The sequence below is a fragment of the Anomaloglossus baeobatrachus genome, chromosome 6, assembly GCF_048569485.1.
Source record: "Anomaloglossus baeobatrachus isolate aAnoBae1 chromosome 6, aAnoBae1.hap1, whole genome shotgun sequence".
NCBI lineage: Eukaryota > Metazoa > Chordata > Amphibia > Anura > Aromobatidae > Anomaloglossus > Anomaloglossus baeobatrachus.
Window position 1 is genome coordinate 579,294,644 of NC_134358.1, and position 25,319 is coordinate 579,319,962.

At 45.2% G+C, this 25,319-nt stretch overlaps 1 protein-coding gene across 1 annotated transcript in view; it reads right to left on the reverse strand.

Moving 5' to 3' along the window:
* LOC142243725 (uncharacterized) overlaps window positions 1–13,215 on the reverse strand; it is a 32,529-nt gene extending 19,314 nt beyond the window's left edge. The window contains exon 1 of the mRNA XM_075315918.1: window positions 13,129–13,215. Within this exon, the coding sequence (XP_075172033.1) occupies window positions 13,129–13,137 (9 nt within the window). The 5' untranslated portion in view covers window positions 13,138–13,215. The remainder of the gene's footprint in view (window positions 1–13,128) is intronic.
* Between the last annotated feature and the right edge of the window lie 12,104 nt (window positions 13,216–25,319).

Sequence of the window (25,319 nt, forward strand, 5' to 3'; positions counted from 1 at the left end):
AATGAATTCATGTACTCTTGGTGGTTATAGTAATGCATTCATGTTCTGTTGGTGGTTATAGTAATGCATTCATGTGCTGTTGGTGGTTATAGTAATGCATTCATGTGCTGTTGGTGGTTATAGTAATGCATTCATGTACTGTTGGTGGTTATAGTAATGCATTCATGTACTGTTGGTGGTTATAGTAATGCATTCATGTGCTGTTGGTGGTTATAGTAATGTAGTCATATACTGTTGGTGATTATAGTAATGTAGTCATGTGCTGTTGGTGGTTTTAGTAATGCATTCATGTGCTGTTGGTGGTTATAGTAATGTATTCATCTGCTGTTGGTGGTTATAGTAATGTATTCATGTACTGTTGGTGGTTATAGTAATACATTCATGTTCTGTTGGTGGTTATAGTAATGCATTCATGTACTGTTGGTGGTTATAGTAATGCATTCATGTGCTGTTGGTCGTTATAGTAATGTATTCATGTGCTGTTGGTGGTTATAGTAATGTATTCATGTGCTGTTGGTGGTTATAGTAATGTATTCATGTGCTGTTGGTGGTTATAGTAATGCATTCATGTGCTGTTGGTGGTTATAGTAATGTATTCATGTACTGTTGGTGGTTATAGTAATGCATTCATGTTCTGTTGGTGGTTATAGTAATGCATTCATGTTCTGTTGGTGGTTATAGTAATGCATTCATGTGCTGTTGGTCGTTATAGTAATGCATTCATGTGCTGTTGGTCGTTATAGTAATGCATTCATGTGCTGTTGGTGGTTATAGTAATGTATTCATGTGCTGTTGGTGGTTATATTAATGCATTCATGTGCTGTTGGTGGTTATAGTAATGCATTCATGTACTGTTGGTGGTTATAGTAATGCATTCATGTGCTGTTGGTGGTTATAGTAATGTAGTCATATACTGTTGGTGGTTATAGTAATGTAGTCATGTGCTGTTGGTGGTTATAGTAATGTATTCATGTACTGTTGGTGTTATAGTAATGCATTCATGTGCTGTTGGTGGTTATAGTAATGTAGTCATATACTGTTGGTGGTTATAGTAATGTAGTCATGTGCTGTTGGTGGTTATAGTAATGTAGTCATATTGCAAATGGAGAAAAAGGCATGGATCGCACATCCCAAAAATACATTGATCTAAAAGCCGCTAGGCAAAATTTTTTTAATAGAACATGAGGTTCTTAGTTACCATTCTCATCAGACTGTATTAAGCCCATTGCCACGTCATGGCGAACCTCTAGAGTGGGTCCCTAATCTAAAGCCTTTGTGGTGCGGCACTGTGAACCAACCACTGCTGCAGCGACAACAGTCATATACTGTTGGTGGTTATAGTAATGTATTCATGTGCTGTTGGTGGTTATAGTAATGTATTCATGTGCTGTTGGTGGTTATAGTAATGTATTCATGTGCTGTTGGTGGTTATAGTAATGTATTCATGTGCTGTTGGTGGTTATAGTAATGCATTCATGTGCTGTTGGTGGTTATAGTAATGTAGTCATATACTGTTGGTGGTTATAGTAATGTATTCATGTGCTGTTGGTGGTTATAGTAATGTATTCATGTGCTCTTGGTGGTTATAGTAATGCATTCATGTGCTGTTGGTGGTTATAGTAATGTAGTCATATACTGTTGGTGGTTATAGTAATGTAGTCATGTGCTGTTGGTGGTTATAGTAATGTAGTCATGTGCTGTTGGTGGTTATAGTAATGCATTCATGTGCTGTTGGTGGTTATAGTAATGCATTCATGTACTGTTGGTGGTTATAGTAATGCATTCATGTACTGTTGGTGGTTATAGTAATGTATTCATGTGCTGTTGGTGGTTATAGTAATGCATTCATGTACTGTTGGTGGTTATAGTAATGCATTCATGTACTGTTGGTGGTTATAGTAATGCATTCATGTGCTGTTGGTGGTTCTAGTAATGCATTCATGTACTGTTGGTGGTTATAGTAATGCATTGATGTACTGTTGGTGGTTATAGTAATGCATTCATGTACTGTTGGTGGTTATAGTAATGCATTCATGTACTGTTGGTGGTTATAGTAATGTATTCATGTGCTGTTGGTGGTTATAGTAATGTATTCATGTACTGTTGGTGCTTATAGCAATGTATTCATATATTGTTGGTGGTTATAGTAATGTATTCATGTGCTGTTGGTGGTTATAGTAATGCATTCATGTGCTGTTGGTGGTTATAGTAATGCATTCATGTGCTGTTGCTGGTTATAGTAATGAATTCATGTACTCTTGGTGGTTATAGTAATGCATTCATGTTCTGTTGGTGGTTATAGTAATGCATTCATGTGCTGTTGGTGGTTATAGTAATGTAGTCATATACTGTTGGTGATTATAGTAATGTAGTCATGTGCTGTTGGTGGTTATAGTAATGCATTCATGTGCTGTTGGTGGTTATAGTAATGTATTCATGTGCTGTTGGTGGTTATAGTAATGTATTCATGTACTGTTGGTGGTTATAGTAATGCATTCATGTGCTGTTGGTGGTTATAGTAATGTATTCATGTACTGTTGGTGGTTATAGTAATGCATTCATGTTCTGTTGGTGGTTATAGTAATGCATTCATGTTCTGTTGGTGGTTATAGTAATGCATTCATGTGCTGTTGGTCGTTATAGTAATGTATTCATGTGCTGTTGGTGGTTATAGCAATGTATTCATCTGCTGTTGGTGGTTATATTAATGCAGTCATGTGCTGTTGGTGGTTATAGTAATGTATTCATGTACTGTTGGTGGTTATAGTAATGCATTCATGTGCTGTTGGTGGTTATAGTAATGTAGTCATATACTGTTGGTGGTTATAGTAATGTAGTCATGTGCTGTTGGTGGTTATAGTAATGTATTCATGTACTGTTGGTGGTTATAGTAATGCATTCATGTGCTGTTGGTGGTTATAGTAATGTAGTCATATACTGTTGGTGGTTATAGTAATGTAGTCATGTGCTGTTGGTGGTTATAGTAATGTAGTCATGTGCTGTTGGTGGTTATAGTAATGCATTCATGTGCTGTTGGTGGTTATAGTAATGTAGTCATATTGCAAATGGAGAAAAAGACATGGATCGCACATCCCAAAAATACATTGATCTAAAAGCCGCTAGGCAAAAATTTTTTAATAGAACGTGAGGTTCTTAGTTACCATTCTGATCAGACTGTATTAAGCCCATTGCCACGTCACGGCGAACCTCTAGAGTGGGTCCCTAATCTAAAGCCTTTGTGGTGCGGCACTGTGAACCAACCACTGCTGCAGCGACAACAGTCATATACTGTTGGTGGTTATAGTAATGCATTCATGTACTGTTGGTGGTTATAGTAATGCATTCATGTACTGTTGGTGGTTATAGTAATGCATTCATGTACTGTTGGTTATAGTAATGCATTCATGTGCTGTTGGTGGTTATAGTAATGCATTCATGTACTGTTGGTGGTTATAGTAATGCATTGATGTACTGTTGGTGGTTATAGTAATGCATTCATGTACTGTTGGTGGTTATAGTAATGTATTCACGTACTGTTGGTGGTTATAGTAATGTATTCATGTGCTGTTGGTGGTTATAGTAATGTATTCATGTACTGTTGGTGCTTATAGCAATGTATTCATATATTGTTGGTGGTTATAGTAATGTATTCATGTGCTGTTGGTGGTTATAGTAATGCATTCATGTGCTGTTGGTGGTTATAGTAATGCATTCATGTGCTGTTGCTGGTTATAGTAATGTAGTCATATACTGTTGGTGGTTATAGTAATGTAGTCATGTGCTGTTGGTGGTTATAGTAATGTATTCATGTACTGTTGGTGGTTATAGTAATGTAGTCATGTGCTGTTGGTGGTTATAGTAATGTATTCATGTACTGTTGGTGGTTATAGTAATGCATTCATGTGCTGTTGGTGGTTATAGTAATGTAGTCATATACTGTTGGTGGTTATAGTAATGTAGTCATGTGCTGTTGGTGGTTATAGTAATGCATTCATGTGCTGTTGGTGGTTATAGTAATGTAGTCATATACTGTTGGTGGTTATAGTAATGTAGTCATGTGCTGTTGGTGGTTATAGTAATGTATTCATGTACTGTTGGTGGTTATAGTAATGCATTCATGTGCTGTTGGTGGTTATAGTAATGTAGTCATATACTGTTGGTGGTTATAGTAATGTAGTCATGTGCTGTTGGTGGTTATAGTAATGTAGTCATGTGCTGTTGGTGGTTATAGTAATGCATTCATGTGCTGTTGGTGGTTATAGTAATGCATTCATGTGCTGTTGGTGGTTATAGTAATGTAGTCATATTGCAAATGGAGAAAAAGACATGGATCGCACATCCCAAAAATACATTGATCTAAAAGCCGCTAGGCAAAAATTTTTTAATAGAACGTGAGGTTCTTAGTTACCATTCTGATCAGACTGTATTAAGCCCATTGCCACGTCACGGCGAACCTCTAGAGTGGGTCCCTAATCTAAAGCCTTTGTGGTGCGGCACTGTGAACCAACCACTGCTGCAGCGACAACAGTCATATACTGTTGGTGGTTATAGTAATGTATTCATGTGCTGTTGGTGGTTATAGTAATGCATTCATGTACTGTTGGTGGTTATAGTAATGCATTCATGTACTGTTGGTGGTTATAGTAATGTATTCATGTGCTGTTGGTGGTTATAGTAATGCATTCATGTACTGTTGGTGGTTATAGTAATGCATTCATGTACTGTTGGTTATAGTAATGCATTCATGTGCTGTTGGTGGTTATAGTAATGCATTCATGTACTGTTGGTGGCTATAGTAATGCATTCATGTGCTTTTGGTCGTTATAGTAATGTATTCATGTGCTGTTGGTGGTTATAGTAATGTATTCACGTACTGTTGGTGGTTATAGTAATGCATTCATGTGCTGTTGGTGGTTATAGTAATGTATTCATGTACTGTTGGTGGTTATAGTAATGCATTCATGTGCTGTTGGTGGTTATAGTAATGTATTCATCTGCTGTTGGTGGTTATAGTAATGTATTCATGTGCTGTTGGTGGTTATAGTAATGCATTCATGTGCTGTTGGTGGTTATAGTAATGTATTCATGTACTGTTGGTGGTTATAGTAATGCATTCATGTTCTGTTGGTGGTTATAGTAATGCATTCATGTTCTGTTGGTGGTTATAGTAATGCATTCATGTGCTGTTGGTCGTTATAGTAATGTATTCATGTGCTGTTGGTGGTTATAGTAATGTATTCATGTGCTGTTGGTGGTTATATTAATGCATTCATGTGCTGTTGGTTGTTATAGTAATGTATTCATGTACTTTTGGTGGTTATAGTAATGCATTAATGTGCTGTTGGTGGTTATAGTAATGTAGTCATATACTGTTGGTGGTTATAGTAATGTAGTCATGTGCTGTTGGTGGTTATAGTAATGTATTCATGTACTGTTGGTGGTTATAGTAATGCATTCATGTTCTGTTGGTGGTTATAGTAATGTAGTCATATACTGTTGGTGGTTATAGTAATGTAGTCATGTGCTGTTGGTGGTTATAGTAATGCATTCATGTGCTGTTGGTGGTTATAGTAATGTAGTCATATTGCAAATGGAGAAAAAGACATGGATCGCACATCCCAAAAATACATTGATCTAAAAGCCGCTAGGCAAAATTTTTTTAATAGAACGTGAGGTTCTTAGTTACCATTCTGATCAGACTGTATTAAGCCCATTGCCACGTCACGGCGAACCTCTAGAGTGGGTCCCTAATCTAAAGCCTTTGTGGTGCGGCACTGTGAACCAACCACTGCTGCAGCGACAACAGTCATATACTGTTGGTGGTTATAGTAATGTATTCATGTGCTGTTGGTGGTTATAGTAATGCATTCATGTACTGTTGGTGGTTATAGTAATGTATTCATGTGCTGTTGGTGGTTATAGTAATGCATTCATGTACTGTTGGTGGTTATAGTAATGCATTCATGTACTGTTGGTGGTTATAGTAATGTATTCATGTGCTGTTGGTGGTTATAGTAATGCATTCATGTACTGTTGGTGGTTATAGTAATGCATTCATGTACTGTTGGTTATAGTAATGCATTCATGTGCTGTTGGTGGTTATAGTAATGCATTCATGTACTGTTGGTGGTTATAGTAATGCATTGATGTACTGTTGGTGGTTATAGTAATGCATTCATGTACTGTTGGTGGTTATAGTAATGCATTCATGTACTGTTGGTGGTTATAGTAAGGTATTCATGTACTGTTGGTGGTTATAGTAATGTATTCATGTGCTGTTGGTGGTTATAGTAATGTATTCATGTACTGTTGGTGCTTATAGCAATGTATTCATATATTGTTGGTGGTTATAGTAATGTATTCATGTGCTGTTGGTGGTTATAGTAATGCATTCATGTGCTGTTGGTGGTTATAGTAATGCATTCATGTGCTGTTGCTGGTTATAGTAATGAATTCATGTACTCTTGGTGGTTATAGTAATGCATTCATGTTCTGTTGGTGGTTATAGTAATGTAGTCATATACTGTTGGTGATTATAGTAATGTAGTCATGTGCTGTTGGTGGTTATAGTAATGCATTCATGTGCTGTTGGTGGTTATAGTAATGTATTCATGTGCTGTTGGTGGTTATAGTAATGTATTCATGTACTGTTGGTGGTTATAGTAATACATTCATGTTCTGTTGGTGGTTATAGTAATGCATTCATGTACTGTTGGTGGTTATAGTAATGCATTCATGTGCTGTTGGTCGTTATAGTAATGTATTCATGTGCTGTTGGTGGTTATAGTAATGTATTCATGTGCTGTTGGTGGTTATAGTAATGTATTCATGTGCTGTTGGTGGTTATAGTAATGCATTAATGTGCTGTTGGTTATAGTAATGTATTCATGTACTGTTGGTGGTTATAGTAATGCATTCATGTTCTGTTGGTGGTTATAGTAATGCATTCATGTTCTGTTGGTGGTTATAGTAATGTATTCATGTGCTGTTGGTGGTTATAGTAATGTATTCATGTGCTGTTGGTGGTTATATTAATGCATTCATGTGCTGTTGGTGGTTATAGTAATGTATTCATGTACTGTTGGTGGTTATAGTAATGCATTCATGTGCTGTTGGTGGTTATAGTAATGTAGTCATATACTGTTGGTGGTTATAGTAATGTAGTCATGTGCTGTTGGTGGTTATAGTAATGTATTCATGTACTGTTGGTGGTTATAGTAATGCATTCATGTGCTGTTGGTGGTTATAGTAATGTAGTCATGTGCTGTTGGTGGTTATAGTAATGTAGTCATGTGCTGTTGGTGGTTATAGTAATGTAGTCATATTGCAAATGGAGAAAAAGACATGGATCGCACATCCCAAAAATACATTGATCTAAAAGCCGCTAGGCAAAATTTTTTTTAATAGAACGTTAGGTTCTTAGTTACCATTCTGATCAGACTATATTAAGCCCATTGACACGTCACGGCGAACCTCTAGAGTGGGTCCCTAATCTAAAGCCTTTGTGGTGCGGCACTGTGAACCAACCACTGCTGCAGCGACAACAGTCATATACTGTTGGTGGTTATAGTAATGTATTCATGTGCTGTTGGTGGTTACAGTAATGTATTCATGTGCTGTTGGTGGTTATAGTAATGTTTTCATGTGCTGTTGGTGGTTATAGTAATGTATTCATGTGCTGTTGGTGGTTATAGTAATGTATTCATGTGCTGTTGGTGGTTATAGTAATGTATTCATGTGCTGTTGGTGGTTATAGTAATGCATTCATGTGCTGTTGGTGGTTATAGTAATGCATTCATGTGCTGTTGGTGGTTATAGTAATGTAGTCATATACTGTTGGTGGTTATAGTAATGTATTCATGTGCTGTTGGTGGTTATAGTAATGTATTCATGTGCTGTTGGTGGTTATAGTAATGTATTCATGTGCTGTTGGTGGTTTATAGTAATGTTTTCATGTCCTGTTGGTGGTTATAGTAATGTATTCATGTGCTGTTGGTGGTTATAGTAATGTATTCATGTGCTGTTGGTGGTTATAGTAATGCATTCATTATAGTAATGTATTCATGTGCTGTTGGTGGTTATAGTAATGCATTCATGTGCTGTTGGTGGTTATAGTAATGTAGTCATATACTGTTGGTGGTTATAGTAATGTATTCATGTGCTGTTGGTGGTTATAGTAATGTATTCATGTGCTGTTGGTGGTTATAGTAATGCATTCATGTGCTGTTGGTGGTTATAGTAATGTAGTCATATACTGTTGGTGGTTATAGTAATGTAGTCATATACTGTTGGTGGTTATAGTAATGTAGTCATGTGCTGTTGGTGGTTATAGTAATGTAGTCATGTGCTGTTGGTGGTTATAGTAATGTAGTCATGTGCTGTTGGTGGTTATAGTAATGCATTCATGTGCTGTTGGTGGTTATAGTAATGCATTCATGTACTGTTGGTGGTTATAGTAATGCATTCATGTGCTGTTGGTGGTTATAGCAATGCATTCATGTACTGTTGGTGGTTATAGCAATGTATTCATGTGCTGTTGGTGGTTATAGCAATGCATTTATGAGCTGTTGGTGGTTATAGTAATGCATTCATGTACTGTTGGTGGTTATAGCAATGCATTCATGTGCTGTTGGTGGTTATAGCAATGCATTTATGAGCTGTTGGTGGTTATAGTAATGTATTCATGTGCTGTTGGTGGTTATAGCAATGCATTCATGTACTGTTGGTGGTTATAGTAATTTACTCATGTATTAAAGGTTCTGGTGATGTACTCATATCAATTTGAACAATTTGGCCCTGACACATATAAGATTTCTCAAAAGTTAAGCTACTCTTCAAAGGTTTTAATAACCTGCCTACATCTTATCAGTGCTGTGGTTCCTGTAAGGGCCGCAGTGCGATGGTAACTCCGTACTATTGTTAAGGACATACTGGGAGTTGTAGACTTATGCAATACAACTGTTTATGGAGCTGACTTGATACTTGTATTTATTCTCTTATATAGCGCCATTAATTTTACAGCGCTTTACATACATCAACTACACTGTCCCCATTCGGACTCACAATCTAAATTCCCTATCAGTCTTTGGAGTGTGGGAGGAAACCAGAGAACCCGGAGGAAAACCATGAAAACACGAGAACATACAAACTCCTCGCAGGTGTTGTCCGTGGGGGTATATGAACCCAGGACCCCGGCAAAGCAAGACTGCAGTGCTAGCCACTGAGCCACCCATTGATACTGCAATTGATCACTGTACGTAGCTTGTTGCTGTATTCATGTACTGATGGTGATTCTAGTAATGTATACCTGTACGGATGGGAGCTTTTGGTTTTGTATTCATGTACTATTAATGGTCCTGGTAATTTATTTCTGTACAGATAGGGGTTCTGGTGCTGTATTCTTGTACTGATAATGGTTCTGGTGCTGTATTCTTGTACCGATAATGGTTCTGGTGATGTATTCTTGTACAGATAATGGTTCTGGTGATGTATTTGTGTAGATGTAATAATGAATGATAATTGCGCAATGTGAAAGAGGCCATCTGCCAGCCAAACAAGTGTTTCACTAAAGTTGCCAGTTCTACCACATGACATTCCCATACACAGGAGCGTTGGCTCTGCCTAGTGTTTTCAATGAGTGCCGCTACCAGAAATCTTTGGTGGAGGCTTATACCTTCAGATAAAAAAAAAAAACAGATTACAGTCTGAAAGCCACTATGGCAGATCCTCGTCTCCCCGACATCTTCAGAAGCCCAACACACAGTAAACTACTGGCCAAATCTGTTGACCTCAGTGGGAACAGCCAGAACTTCTCTACTGTACATGGGGTAACGACCGTATAACAGTTCTGGGTGCACATATCATAGACGTCTGAACTCTGCGAGAGCTTTCTGCATTGCAAATATCACTTCTTTTTATCGCTTATTTTGCGCTTTTTCAGGCAGATTACACAGCAGATGAACCTGAAAACGACGTTCTACACAAACCCTAAAGGCCGCTTTACATGCTACGATATCGCTAAAGCGATGTCGTTGGGGTCACGGATTTTGTGACGCACATCCGGCCGCGTTAGAGATGTCGTTGTGTGTGACACCTATTAGCAACTTCGAATCGTTCCATAAACGTCCAAAATCGCTCATCGGTGACATCCCCCATAATCTCAATTATCATTGCTGCTGCAGTAGCGATGTTGTTCGTCGCTCCTGCGGCAGCGCACATCGCTATGTGTGACACCGCAGGAACAAGGAACCTCTCCTTACCTGCGGCCGCCGGCAATGAGGAAGGAGGGAGGTGGGCGGGATGTTACAACCCGCTCATCTCCGCCCCTCCGCTTCTTTTGGACGGCCGCTTAGTGACGCCGTAGTGACGTCGCTATTACGCCGAATGCACCTCCCCCTTGAAGGAGGGATATTTCGGTAGTCACAGCGACACCGCAGAGCAAGTATGTGCGTGTGACGCTGCCGTAGCGATAATGTTCGCTACAGCAGCGATCACCACATATCGTTACAATGTCGGGGGCGGGGACTATCGCGCTCGACATCGCTAGAGATGTCATAGCGTGTAAAGCGGCCCTTAGTCTGATTTACCAGTGAGGAGTGTGACAACCTACAGGGCCAAACACTGCTCTGACATCTCCTCCCCATCAATCCCCTCTCCTCTGTCTCCTCCCTATCGGTTTCCTCTCCTCTTTCTTCTCTCTCCTCCCCATCGGGCCCCTATCCAATTTCTTCTGTCTCCTCCCCATCCATCTCCTCTCTCTTCTGTCTCCTCCCCATCCATCTCCTCTCTCTTCTGTCTCCTCTCTCCTGTCCCCTCTCTTTTTTCTCCTCTCCTGTCTCCTCTCTCTTCTGTCTCCTCCCCTCTCTCTTCTGTCTCCTCTCTCTTCTGTACTCTCTCTCTTCTGTCTCCTCTCTTCTGTCTCCCGTCTCTTCTGTCTCCTCTCCTCTCTCTTCTGTCTCCTCTCTCTTCTGTCCTTTCCTCTCTTCTGTCCCCTCTCTCTTTTGTCTCCTCTCTTCTGTCTCCTCTCTCTTCTGTCTCCTCTCTCTTCTGTCTCCTCCCTCTTCTGTCTCCTCCCTCTTCTGTCTCCTCCCTCTTCTGTCTCCTCCCTCTTCTGTCTCCTCTCCTCTCTCTTCTGTCTCCTCTCTCTTGTCTCCTCTCTCTTCTGTCTCCTCCCCTCTCTCTTCTGTCTCCTCTCTCTTCTGTCTCCTCTTCTCTCTCCTCTCTTCTGTCTCCTCCCTCTTCTGTCTCCTCTCTCTTCTGTCTCCTATTCTCTCTTCTGTCTGCTCTCTCTTCTGTCTCCTCTCCTCTCTTCTGTCTCCTCTCTCTTCTGTCTCCTCTCTCTTCTGTCTCCTCCCTTCTGTCTCCTCCCTTCTGTCTCCTCTCTTCTGTCTCCTCTCTTCTGTCTCCTCTCTTCTGTCTGCTCTCTCTTCTGTCTCCTCTCCTCTCTCTTCTGTCTCCTCTCTCTTCTGTCTCCTCTCTCTTCTGTCTCCTCCCTCTTCTGTCTCCTCCCTCTTCTGTCTCCTCTCTTCTGTCTCCTATTCTCTCTTCTGTCTGCTCTCTCTTCTGTCTCCTCTCCTCTCTCTTCTGTCTCCTCTCTCTTCTGTCTCCTCTCCTCTCTCTTCTGTCTCCTCTCCTCTCTCTTCTGTCTCCTCTCTCTTCTGTCTCCTCTCCTCTCTCTTCTGTCTCCTCTCCTCTCTCTTCTGTCTCCTCTCTCTTCTGTCTCCTCTCCTCTCTCCTCTCTCTTCTGTCTCCTCTCCTCTCTCTTCTGTCTCCTCTCTCTTCTGTCTCCTCTCCTCTCTCTTCTGTCTCCTCTCTCTTCTGTCTCCTCTCTCTTCTGTCTCCTCTCTCTTCTGCCTCCTCTCCTCTCTCTTCTGTCTCCTCTCTCTTCTGCCTCCTCTCCTCTCTCTTCTGTCTCCTCTCTCTTCTGTCTCCTCTCTCTTCTGCCTCCTCTCCTCTCTCTTCTGTCTCTCTCTCTTCTGTCTCTCTCTCTTCTGTCTCCTCTCCCTTCTGTCTCCTCTCCTCTCTCTTCTGTCTCCTCTCCCTTCTGTCTCCTCTCTCTTCTGTCTCCTCTCCTCTCTCTTCTGTCTCCTCTCTCTTCTGTCTCCTCTCCTCTCTCTTGTCTCCTCTCTCTTCTGTCTCCTCTCCTCTCTCTTCTCTCTCTTCTGTCTCCTCTCCTCTCTCGTCTCCTCTCTCTTCTGTCCCCTCCCTCTTCTGTCTCCTCTCTCTTCTGTCTCCTCTCCTCTCTCTTCTGTCTCCTCTCCTCTCTCTTCTGCCTCCTCTCCTCTCTCTTCTGTCTCCTCTCTCTTCTGTCTCCTCTCTCTTCTGCCTCCTCTCCTCTCTCTTCTGTCTCTCTCTCTTCTGTCTCTCTCTCTTCTGTCTCTCTCTCTTCTGTCTCTCTCTCTTCTGTCTCCTCTCCCTTCTGTCTCCTCTCCTCTCTCTTCTGTCTCCTCTCCCTTCTGTCTCCTCTCTCTTCTGTCTCCTCTCCTCTCTCTTCTGTCTCCTCTCTCTTCTGTCTCCTCTCCTCTCTCTTCTGTCTCCTCTCTCTTCTGTCTCCTCTCCTCTCTCTTGTCTCCTCTCTCTTCTGTCTCCTCTCCTCTCTCTTCTCTCTCTTCTGTCTCCTCTCCTCTCTCGTCTCCTCTCTCTTCTGTCCCCTCCCTCTTTTGTCTCCTCTCTCTTCTGTCTCCTCTCCTCTCTCTTCTGTCTCCTCTCCTCTCTCTTCTGTCTCCTCTCCTCTCTCTTCTGTCCCCTCCCTCTTCTGTCTCCTCTCTCTTCTGTCTCTCTCCTCTCTCTTCTGTCTCCTCTCTCTTCTGCCTCCTCTCCTCTCTCTTCTGTCTCCTCTCTCTTCTGTCTCTCTCTCTTCTGTCTCCTCTCTCTTCTGTCTCCTCTCTCTTCTGCCTCCTCTCCTCTCTCTTCTGTCTCTCTCTCTTCTGTCTCTCTCTCTTCTGTCTCCTCTCTCTTCTGTCTCCTCTCTCTTCTGTCTCCTCTCCTCTCTCCTCCCTATCGGTCTCGTCTCCTGGCTCGGGGGTCACATGGTCGGACTATTTGTTCCCGGGATTGGGGTCACATGATCGCAGTGTCCGTTCCCGGGCTCGGGGTCACATGACTGGACGTGTCGCTCCGGTCCCTCACCTGCTCCATTGCAGCGCTTCAGACAGATTCAGCAGCAGCCACTTCCTGTGGAGACGGAGCGCTTCTCCGTTGCATGCTGGGAGATGAAGTCTTACAATCTATCATGGAAAATGAGACCGAAAATGAACGAACTACATCCCCCAGAGACACCCGCGCCCCTAACCAGGAAGAGATTGGTGAGACCCACAATGCGCCTGCGCGTCACATCTCCTGACAAGCGTGACCTTCATAGGGTGCGGCGTAAGTGACGTCATAGAGGGACGCTGCAGTGCGTAAGCGATACCTGGCAACCCCGCCTCCTCCGTCCGCGTCACCATGGAGATGAAAGGGGGGCGTGAACCCCCAACACTGCCCTGAGGAGAGGAGACGACAGAGGCACGACCCACATACTATATACTATATACTGTACAGTAATATATATATATATATATATATATATATATACACACATATACACTGGAGATAAGGAGAGTGACCCCCCCCATACAGGAGTGTAACACTGTGCAGACCCCAAACACTGCCCTGAGGAGACGACAGAGGCACGACCCACATACTATATACTATATACTGTACAGTATACATATACACTATATATATATATATATACTGAAGATGAGGAGAGTGACCCCCCCCATACAGGAGTGTAACACTGTGCAGACCCCAAACACTGCCCTGAGGAGACGACAGAGGCACGACCCACATACTATATACTATATACTGTACAGTATACATATACACTATATATATATATACTGGAGATGAGGAGAGTGACCCCCCCATACAGGAGTGTAACACTGTGCAGACCCCAAACACTGCCCTGAGGAGACGACAGAGACACGACCCACATACTATATACTATATACTGTACAGTATACATATACACTATATATATATACTGGAGATGAGGAGAGTGACCCACCCCATACAGGAGTGTAACACTGTGCAGACCCCAAACACTGCCCTGAGGAGACGACAGAGGCACGACCCACATACTATATACTATATACTGTACAGTATACATATACACTATATATATACACTGGAGATGAGGAGAGTGACCCCCCCATACAGGAGTATAACACTGTGCAGACCTCAAACACTGCCCTGAGGAGACGACAGAGACACGACCCACATACTATATACTATATACTGTACAGTATACATATACACTATATATATATATATACACTGGAGATGAGGAGAGTGACCCACCCCATACAGGAGTGTAACACTGTGCAGACCCCAAACACTGCCCTGAGGAGACGACAGAGGCACGACCCACATACTATATACTATATACTGTACAGTATACATATACACTATATATATACACTGGAGATGAGGAGAGTGACCCCCCCATACAGGAGTGTAACACTGTGCAGACCCCAAACACTGCCCTGAGGAGACGACAGAGGCACGACCCACATACTATATACTATATACTGTACAGTATACATATACACTATATATATACACTGGAGATGAGGAGAGTGACCCACCCCATACAGGAATGTAACACTGTGCAGACCCCAAACACTGCCCTGAGGAGACGACAGAGGCACGACCCACATACTATATACTATATACTGTACAGTATACATATACACTATATATATATACTGGAGATGAGGAGAGTGACCCCCCCCATACAGGAGTGTAACACTGTGCAGACCCCAAACACTGCCCTGAGGAGACGACAGAGGCACGACCCACATACTATATACTATATACTGTACAGTATACATATACACTATATATATATATACACTGGAGATGAGGAGAGTGACCCACCCCATACAGGAGTGTAACACTGTGCAGACCCCAAACACTGCCCTGAGGAGACGACAGAGGCACGACCCACATACTATATACTATATACTGTACAGTATACATATACACTATATATATATACTGGAGATGAGGAGAGTGACCCACCCCATACAGGAGTGTAACACTGTGCAGACCCCAAACACTGCCCTGAGGAGACGACAGAGACACGACCCACATACTATATACTATATACTGTACAGTATACATATACACTATATATATATACTGGAGATGAGGAGAGTGACCCACCCCATACAGGAGTGTAACACTGTGCAGACCCCAAACACTGCCCTGAGGAGACGACAGAGACACGACCCACATACTATATACTATATACTGTACAGTATACATATACACTATATATATACACTGGAGATGAGGAGAGTGACCCCCCCCATACAGGAGTGTAACACTGTGCAGACCCCAAACACTGCCCTGAGGAGACGACAGAGACACGACCCACATACTATATACTATATACTGTACAGTATACATATACACTATATATATACACTGGAGATGAGGAGAGTGACCCCCCCCATACAGGAGTGTAACACTGTGCAGACCCCAAACACTGCCCTGAGGAGACGACAGAGGCACGACCCACATACTATATACTATATACTGTACAGTATACATATACACTATATATATATACTGGAGATGAGGAGAGTGACCCCCCCATACAGGAGTGTAACACTGTGCAGACCCCAAACACTGCCCTGAGGAGACGACAGAGACACGACCCACATACTATATACTATATACTGTACAGTATACATATACACTATATATATATATATATATATACTGGCGATGAGGAGAGTGACCCCCCCCATACAGGAGTGTAACACTGTGCAGACCCCAAACACTGCCCTGAGGAGACGACAGAGACACGACCCACATACTATATACTATATACTGTACAGTATACATATACACTATATATATACACTGGAGATGAGGAGAGTGACCCCCCCATACAGGAGTGTAACACTGTGCAGACCCCAAACACTGCCCTGAGGAGACGACAGAGGCACGACCCACATACTATATACTGTACAGTATACATATACACTATATATATATACTGGAGATGAGGAGAGTGACCCCCCCATACAGGAGTGTAACACTGTGCAGACCCCAAACACTGCCCTGAGGAGACGACAGAGACACGACCCACATACTATATACTATATACTGTACAGTATACATATACACTATATATATATATATATATATATATATATATATATATACACTGGAGATGAGGGGAGTGACCCCCCCATACAGGAGTGTAACACTGTGCAGACCCCAAACACTGCCCTGAGGAGACGACAGAGACACGACCCACATACTATATACTATATACTGTACAGTATACATATACACTATATATATATACACTGGAGATGAGGAGAGTGACCCCCCCCATACAGGAGTATAACACTGTGCAGACCCCAAACACTGCCCTGAGGAGACGACAGAGACACGACCCACATACTATATACTATATACTGTACAGTATACATATACACTATATATATATACTGGAGATGAGGAGAGTGACCCACCCCATACAGGAGTGTAACACTGTGCAGACCCCAAACACTGCCCTGAGGAGACGACAGAGACACGACCCACATACTATATACTATATACTGTACAGTATACATATACACTATATATATATACTGGAGATGAGGAGAGTGACCCACCCCATACAGGAGTGTAACACTGTGCAGACCCCAAACACTGCCCTGAGGAGACGACAGAGGCACGACCCACATACTATATACTGTACAGTATACATATACACTATATATATATATACTGGAGATGAGGAGAGTGACCCCCCCATACAGGAGTGTAACACTGTGCAGACCCCAAACACTGCCCTGAGGAGACGACAGAGACACGACCCACATACTATATACTATATACTGTACAGTATACATATACACTATATATATATACTGGAGATGAGGAGAGTGACCCACCCCATACAGGAGTGACACACTGTGCAGACCCCAAACACTGCCCTGAGGAGACGACAGAGGCACGACCCACATACTATATACTGTACAGTATACATATACACTATATATATATATACTGGAGATGAGGAGAGTGACCCCCCCATACAGGAGTGTAACACTGTGCAGACCCCAAACACTGCCCTGAGGAGACGACAGAGACACGACCCACATACTATATACTATATACTGTACAGTATACATATACACTATATATATACACTGGAGATGAGGAGAGTGACCCACCCCATACAGGAGTGTAACACTGTGCAGACCCCAAACACTGCCCTGAGGAGACGACAGAGACACGACCCACATACTATATACTATATACTGTACAGTATACATATACACTATATATATATACTGGAGATGAGGAGAGTGACCCCCCCATACAGGAGTGTAACACTGTGCAGACCCCAAACACTGCCCTGAGGAGACGACAGAGACACGACCCACATACTATATACTATATACTGTACAGTATACATATACACTATATATATATACTGGAGATGAGGAGAGTGACCCACCCCATACAGGAGTGACACACTGTGCAGACCCCAAACACTGCCCTGAGGAAACGACAGAGGCACGACCCACATACTATATACTATATACTGTACAGTATACATATACACTATATATATATATATACTGGAGATGAGGAGAGTGACCCCCCCATACAGGAGTATAACACTGTGCAGACCCCAAACACTGCCCTGAGGAGACGACAGAGACACAACCCACATACTATATACTATATACTGTACAGTATACATATACACTATATATATATATACTGGAGATGAGGAGAGTGACCCCCCCATACAGGAGTGTAACACTGTGCAGACCCCAAACACTGCCCTGAGGAGACGACAGAGACACGACCCACATACTATATACTATATACTGTACAGTATACATATACACTATATATATATATATATATACTGGAGATGAGGAGAGTGACCCCCCCATACAGGAGTGTAACACTGTGCAGACCCCAAACACTGCCCTGAGGAGACGACAGAGACACGACCCACATACTATATACTATATACTGTACAGTATACATATACACTATATATATATATACTGGAGATGAGGAGAGTGACCCCCCCATACAGGAGTATAACACTGTGCAGACCCCAAACACGGCCCTGAGGAGACGACAGGGGCACGACCCACATACTATATACTATATACTGTACAGTATACATATACACTATATATATATACTGGAGATGAGGAGAGTGACCCACCCCATACAGGAGTGTAACACTGTGCAGACCCCAAACACTGCCCTGAGGAGACGACAGAGACACGACCCACATACTATATACTATATACTGTACAGTATACATATACACTATATATATATACTGGCGATGAGGAGAGTGACCCCCCCATACAGGAGTATAACACTGTGCAGACCCCAAACACGGCCCTGAGGAGACGACAGGGGCACGACCCACATACTATATACTATATACTGTACAGTATACATATACACTATATATATATATACTGGAGATGAGGAGAGTGACCCACCCCATACAGGAGTGTAACACTGTGCAGACCCCAAACACTGCCCTGAGGAGACGACAGAGACACGACCCACATACTATATACTATATACTGTACAGTATACATATACACTATATATATATACTGGCGATGAGGAGAGTGACCCCCCCATACAGGAGTATAACACTGTGCAGACCCCAAACACGGCCCTGAGGAGACGACAGGGGCACGACCCACATACTATATACTATATACTGTACAGTATACATATACACTATATATATACACTGGAGATGAGAAGAGTGACCCCCCATACAGGAGTGTAACACTGTGCAGACCCCAAACACTGCCCTGAGGAGACGACAGGGGCACGACCCACATACTATATACTATATACTGTACAGTATACATATACACTAATATATATATATACACTGGAGATGAGGGGAGTGACCCCCCCCATACAGGAGTGTAACACTGTGCAGACCCCAAACTCTGCCTTGAGGAGACGACAGAGACACGACCCACATACTATATATATATACTATATACTGTACAGTATACATATACACATATATATATATATATATATATATATATATATATATATATATATATACACACACACATATATACACTGGAGATGAGAGTGACCCCCCCCCCCATACAGGAGTGTAACACTGTGCACACCCCAAACACTGCCCTGAGGAGACGACAGAGGCACGACCCACATACTATATACTATATACTGTACAGTATACACATATATATATATGAGCAGCAGTGAGGAGTACCGGGCACAGCTGATCCACATACGACTGGCTGTCACAGTTTCCCAATAAGTCAGGGGAGATCCGGGTGCGTATTCCAAAGCAAAGACAATGCAAAATCCAAGTATAGAAAAGAAGGGCTGCACTCCACAAGGATCTGGATGAAAGATGAAGCTTTAATCCAAGCACATATCAGGGATACAGGTGGAGGGGGAGGACGTGCAGCGCCGGACACCGGCGGGCTGTTTCGCTAATAACTTGCTTCTACAGGTGCAGGGAAGTCAGGGATGTTGCACCCGCCCTTAAATGCAAGGTGAGTGCAGGTGCAGCATCACTGAGTGATTAAATATGTTAAAATGAAAAACCACCAGATGCAATTATATGGAGTGGGCACAGAACAAATAGCCTGCAGCATAACATGAATCACTGGAATCACTACATCAAGAGTAAAACATGGAATACAGAGTATTTTCATTGACAGTATATCAAATATAAATTTCTTATCTTTTTTTTTATTTTATCCACTATATATCTTGTGCGGAAGGAAATTTATCAGCCTAAATATTACAAAAAGACTGATAGGTGGTTCTTATCATTTAAGCCTAGGGGCCCGAGAGCGTTCAAATCCAGAATTAGCCTGGACTCCTGTTTAAGTAAGGAGCGGTGAGTGTCCCCTCCCGTAGGGCAAGGGTTAATCTTCACTACTCAGGCAAACTTAAGGAGCCGTGGATTCCCTTCATGGTGGTCTTGCATATGCTTCATCAGACGGGGTGGGCCCGTTCCAGATATTATGGATTTGAAGTGCTCCCTGAATCTTCCGTACAGGGGCCGAATGTCCGGCGCTGCACGTCCTCCCCCACCACCTGTATCCCTGATATGTGCCTGGATTAAAGCTTCATCTTTCATCCAGATCCTTGTGGAGTGCAGCCCTTCTTTTCTATACTTGGATTTTGCATTGTCTTTGCTTTGGAATACGCACCCGGATCTCCCCTGACTTATTGGGAAACTGTGACAGCCAGTCGTATGTGGATCAGCTGTGCCCGGTGCTCCTCACTGCTGCTCTTTTGGATTTGGACTTGTGCTATTGTCGCGGGCGGGGAGGAGGGTGTCAGCACACTACGCTCACCCCTTCTGCTCGGGTCCGGCGGTTGCTGCTCAGTGGTGGATCGAGCTGTGGGCCGGATCCCGGGGGTTTCTCGAGCGGCACTCCTCGCCCGTGAGTGAAAGGGGGTAGGTTGGGTGTGGGGATTGTTTATTGTCCGTGACGCCACCCACGGTTGTGGTGATTTCACCACCGCTGCTCAATATGGGGATCCCGGGGATGGTGATGCGGAGCAGCAAGTTGTTGTGTTGCCCCTCCGTGGGTAGGGGTTGGTGATCCCGGGGCCCGGTGATGAGATGGGAGATGCAGGGCCTGGTGGGCGCAGGGATGCGGGGGCAGCACTGTGCCTTGCGGCACTGTGGTACTCACTCAGCCTGATACGTTGACACAGTTTTACGGTAAACCACACGGCTGGAAAGACGGTTCCCACGGACGGCTGCACTTGCTCTCCCAGTAGGTGACGGTGATGTCCCTTTTCCTTGCACCTTTGTTTCTATGTTGGTCGCGATGGGTCCCCACCGGTAACCCGCTCCCCGGCTTCAAGCTGGACCGGGGGAGCTCTACTCTTTGCCCGCAGGCGCTGGCCCTGAGAAACTGGTGCCTTGGCGGTGGCGGTGTCTCTCCTACACTGGTTGGGCTGTTGCCTTCAATCGGGACTTGGTTGTTGGGGGATCTACGTCCCCTTCACTGACGGATTTGGCAAATTCTGGCGACTCCAAGCCTTGCCGGGGTCCGAGAGGCCCCTGCCCTGGTGCTGACTGTCCTTCGGAACACTGCTCCAGACCGCCGGGCCACTACCCGTCCGCGGTCCTTCCAGGAACTTCCAAATGGTCCCACTCCAGACAGTCACCGCCGTTGCTGACCTTGCTGACCTGTCCTGCACACAGCTGGACTACTTCAGGCTTTCTCCCTGTCACCACTCTTGCTTTCCTCCTTTACCACTTTACTTCCTTCTCTTTCACTTAGCTGTTTTCTCAAGCCCTGCCTGGGCTACTCCTCCACTCCTTCCACTTTCTCCTCCTCACTCCATCTGCCTGGTTCTTCCCGCCTCCAGAGCTGTGAACTCCTCGGTGGGCGGAGCCAACCGCCTGGCCCACCCCTGGTGTGTATCATCAGCCTCTAGAGCAGGGGTGGGGAACCTCCGGCCCGCGGGCCGTATACGGCCCGTGACGACTTTTTATGCGGCCCCCGGGCACATTCCCGGGGACCATTGTGCTTTGGTGGCAGCCGCGCTTTTCCCGGCTGCTGGCCCTTTAAATCCCACTGCCTTATGCCCTGTGGGTAGATGCTAGAATGTATGGGCTCTCTCCAGATCCTGACTTCCAGGACCTGACTGCAGCCCATACATTCTAGGCTTATCCCCGGCCTGTGTGCTCTGGTGGGCGGGTAAGCAGCACGCTGCGATAAAGTCACACAGAAGAGCTGCAGCAGGTTTACCAGCCTCCCGGACCTGCTGTGTATGTGTGACTCTCCCTCCCCCTCACTGCGAGTACTCAACCCATCGCTGCCCCCCCCCCGCTCAGTGCTGTGTACCCCCTCGTACTGTGTGTACCCCCCAATGCTGTATGTACCCCCCAATGCTGTGTGTACCCCCTCGTGCTGTATGTACCCCCCAATGCTGTGTGTACCCCCTAGTGCAGTGTGCACCCCCTAGTACAGTGAGTACCCCCTAGTACAGTGAGTACCCCCTAGTGCTGTGTGTACCCCTTAATGCTGTGTGTACCCCTTAATGCTGTGTGTACCCCTTAATGCTGTGTACCCCCTCGTGCTGTGTGTACCCCCTCGTGCTGTGTGTACCCCCTCGTGCTGTGTGCACCCCCTCATGCTGTGTGTACCCCCTCATGCTGTGTGTACCCCCTCATGCTGTGTACCTCCTAGTACAGTGTGTACCTCCCAGTGCTGTATGTACCCCCCAATGCTGTGTGTACCCCCTCGTGCTGTATGTACCCCCCAATGCTGTGTGTACCCCCTCGTGCTGTATGTACCCCCTAGTGCAGTATGTACCCCCTAGTGCAGTGTGTACCCCCTAGTGCAGTGTGTACCCCCTAGTGCAGCGAGTACCCCCTAGTACAGTGAGTACCCCCTAATGCTGTGTACCCCTTAATGCTGTGTGTACCCTCGTGCTGTGTGTACCCCCTCGTGCTGTGTGTACCCCCTCGTGCTGTGTGTACCCCCTCGTGCTGTGTGTACCCCCTCATGCTGTGTACCTCCTAGTACAGTGTGTACCCCCCAGTGCTGTGTACCCACAGGTGCTGTGTGTGCCCCCTAGTGCTGTGTGTACCCCCTAATGCTGTGTACACCCCAGTGCTGTGTACCCCCTCAGCGCGGTGTAACCCCTCACTGCTGTCCGTGCCCCCCCTAGTGCTGTCTGTACCCCCTGGGTGATGTCTATGCCCCCCCACCAGTGCTGTCCGCACCACCTAATGCTGTCCATGCTGCCACCAGTGCTGTCCATGCCACGGTGAGTGCTGCCTGTGCCCCCCTTATGCTGTCCATGCTCCCCAGTGCTGTGTGCCACCCCTCAGTGCTCTTAACTCGCTACTGCTGTCTGTACCCTCCCACTGCTTTCTATGCTCCCCAGTCCGTGCTCTCCTGTTGATGTCTATGTTCCCCCAGACCTGTCTGTCTCCCTAGTGCTGCCACCCAGTGCAGTGCGTGCTGCCACCCAGTGCAGTGCGTGCTGCCACCCAGTGCAGTGCGTGCTGCCACCCAGTGCAGTCTGTGCTGCCACCCAGTGCTGTGCGTGTCCCCAGTCATGTCTGTGCCACCGCCAGGGCTGTCCATGCCCCCTACTGATGTATATGCCCCAGCCCCTCCTGTGATGTATATGCCCCAGCCCCTCCTGTGATGTATATGCCCCAGCCCCTCCTTTGATGTATATGCCCCAGCCCCTCCTGTGATGTGTACTCCCAGTGTCTCCTGTAATTTATGCGCCCTGGCCCCTCCTGTGATGTGTATGCCCCCAGCATCTCCAGACAGAGACAAACCTGGAAAAGCAGCTGTGAGAAACAAGATGATCAATATCACCGAACATCACAATCGCACCAAAGAGAAGCAGCTCCGGCCACCACAATAGGGGTGAGTTAATTAATCGTTTGACCAAATATAGCAGGGTTATTTTTCAGGTTGATAATGTTGTGCGGCCCCCAAAGGTTAGTAGGAAACTCCAAATGGCCCCCGGCAGTAAAAAGGTTCCCCACCCCTGCTCTAGAGGAAGGCAACAAGGATTTTTGGTTAGCTTTGGTGTTCCTAACTGGGATGTAGGGTGTGGTGGTGTGTGACCTGTGTCCCCTGGCTTGCCCAGGGCGACACATTCCCCCTTAGCAAAATGCAGACCGTCCGCGGGCTGCCGTCCAACACCGGTTTTATTTTTCTGTAAAAGATAACATGGTAACGGTAACATATATACATTTTTAATAAATCTTCACTTAACGGGAGGCACATTTCTTTAACGTTGTAAACGGTTTACGGTTACGGTTTCCGCTCTCTCTCACCCAAGCAACCTGGCCCTGATGCTGCCCCTAAAGTCCAGGCAGCACCCCTTGACCCACAGTCCAGCACATGGTACCCGAGCGGGATCTGTCCTTCCCCTCCAGAGGGTAGCCACCGGTTCTTTTGGTGGCTGGGCCCCAGCCTGCTCTGCTGAGGGCCCTCCCTCCAACCTGCCTCTCCGGAGGCGGCATTGCGGAAACGGTAACGGCAAACAACATATTTACAAGCCACTTAACGTTTGTGGGTGCCCTGCAAGTTCACGGGCTTGTCCATGGAAAGTCCTCCATGCAAAACTTTTTAAACGGTCCCCACGGGGACAACGGTGCCGGCTCCAGCCGGTTGCAAATCACAAAGATAATCTGGTTACTGTTCGGTAATCATTTCCTTATCATTCTTTCAAACTTTTAAACAACAAACAACCACTCCTTTCATTCCCTGACCCCTTTTACTCACAGAACGGTCTCCCTGTACCTAAGTGGGGGTCTACCTAGGTTGAGACGGGTGGACCTTCGGGGCCCGGTGTCAGTTGTGCTAGACAGTGGGGTAGAGGGAACAATCGGTTCCTCCTCCCTGCTATAGTGTGGAGCAGGCGGAGGTGTAGGGGAGCTGGGTACAGGTTCATCCCTGGGCACTGGCACTGGTTCTGGCTCACGGTTAACCGCTTCCACTACTTCTTCATCCACGGGTTGTGGGAACAGTTTCACTGGAAGAATCACCGCGCCGTTCTGTGTAGGCCAGTTTGCTGGGAAGTCACCCATTACCGTGTGGATTACCTCTGCTGCCTTCTCCGCTGGTGGAGGAACCGGTACTTCAACCTCTGCCTTCAACGCTGGGGGGCACCTTTTTAGATGGTCCCGGGAAACTGTGGCCAGGGTGCCCCATTGGTCACGACTGATCTGGTAGGCCTTCCCATCTCCCCATTCTGTGGGTTGTATGACGTAAGGGACTTGCTCCCACTGATCATCCAGCTTGTGGGCCTTCCTCTTCCGTTTCAGCACTACATCTCCTGGCTGGAAAGGACCCGCGGACGCCTTCTGATTGAACCGGTGCTCCTGCTGTTCTCGACTTCGACTGAGGATTTTCTCCACATACTCCTGGATTTGCCGGTATTGTGCTCTCCTCCGACTTTCCCACTCCGCCGTCGAAGGGAGTGCTTCTGGGGCCTCCAACCCCATATCCAGATCCACCGGCAGGCGGCCAGGCCGAGCCCTCATCAGATACGCTGGGGTGCACTTCGTCGAGCTAGACGGGATATTATTGTACATGTCGACTAAGTCGGGTAACTTTTCCGGCCACAGGTTCCGTTCTTCCAGCGGTAGCGTCTTGAGGAGCCCCAGGACCAAGTGGTTCATTTTCTCGCACATGCCGTTGGTTTGGGCGTGGTACGGAGTGGTCCGGATCTTCTTTCAGCCGTACAACTGGAAGAATTCG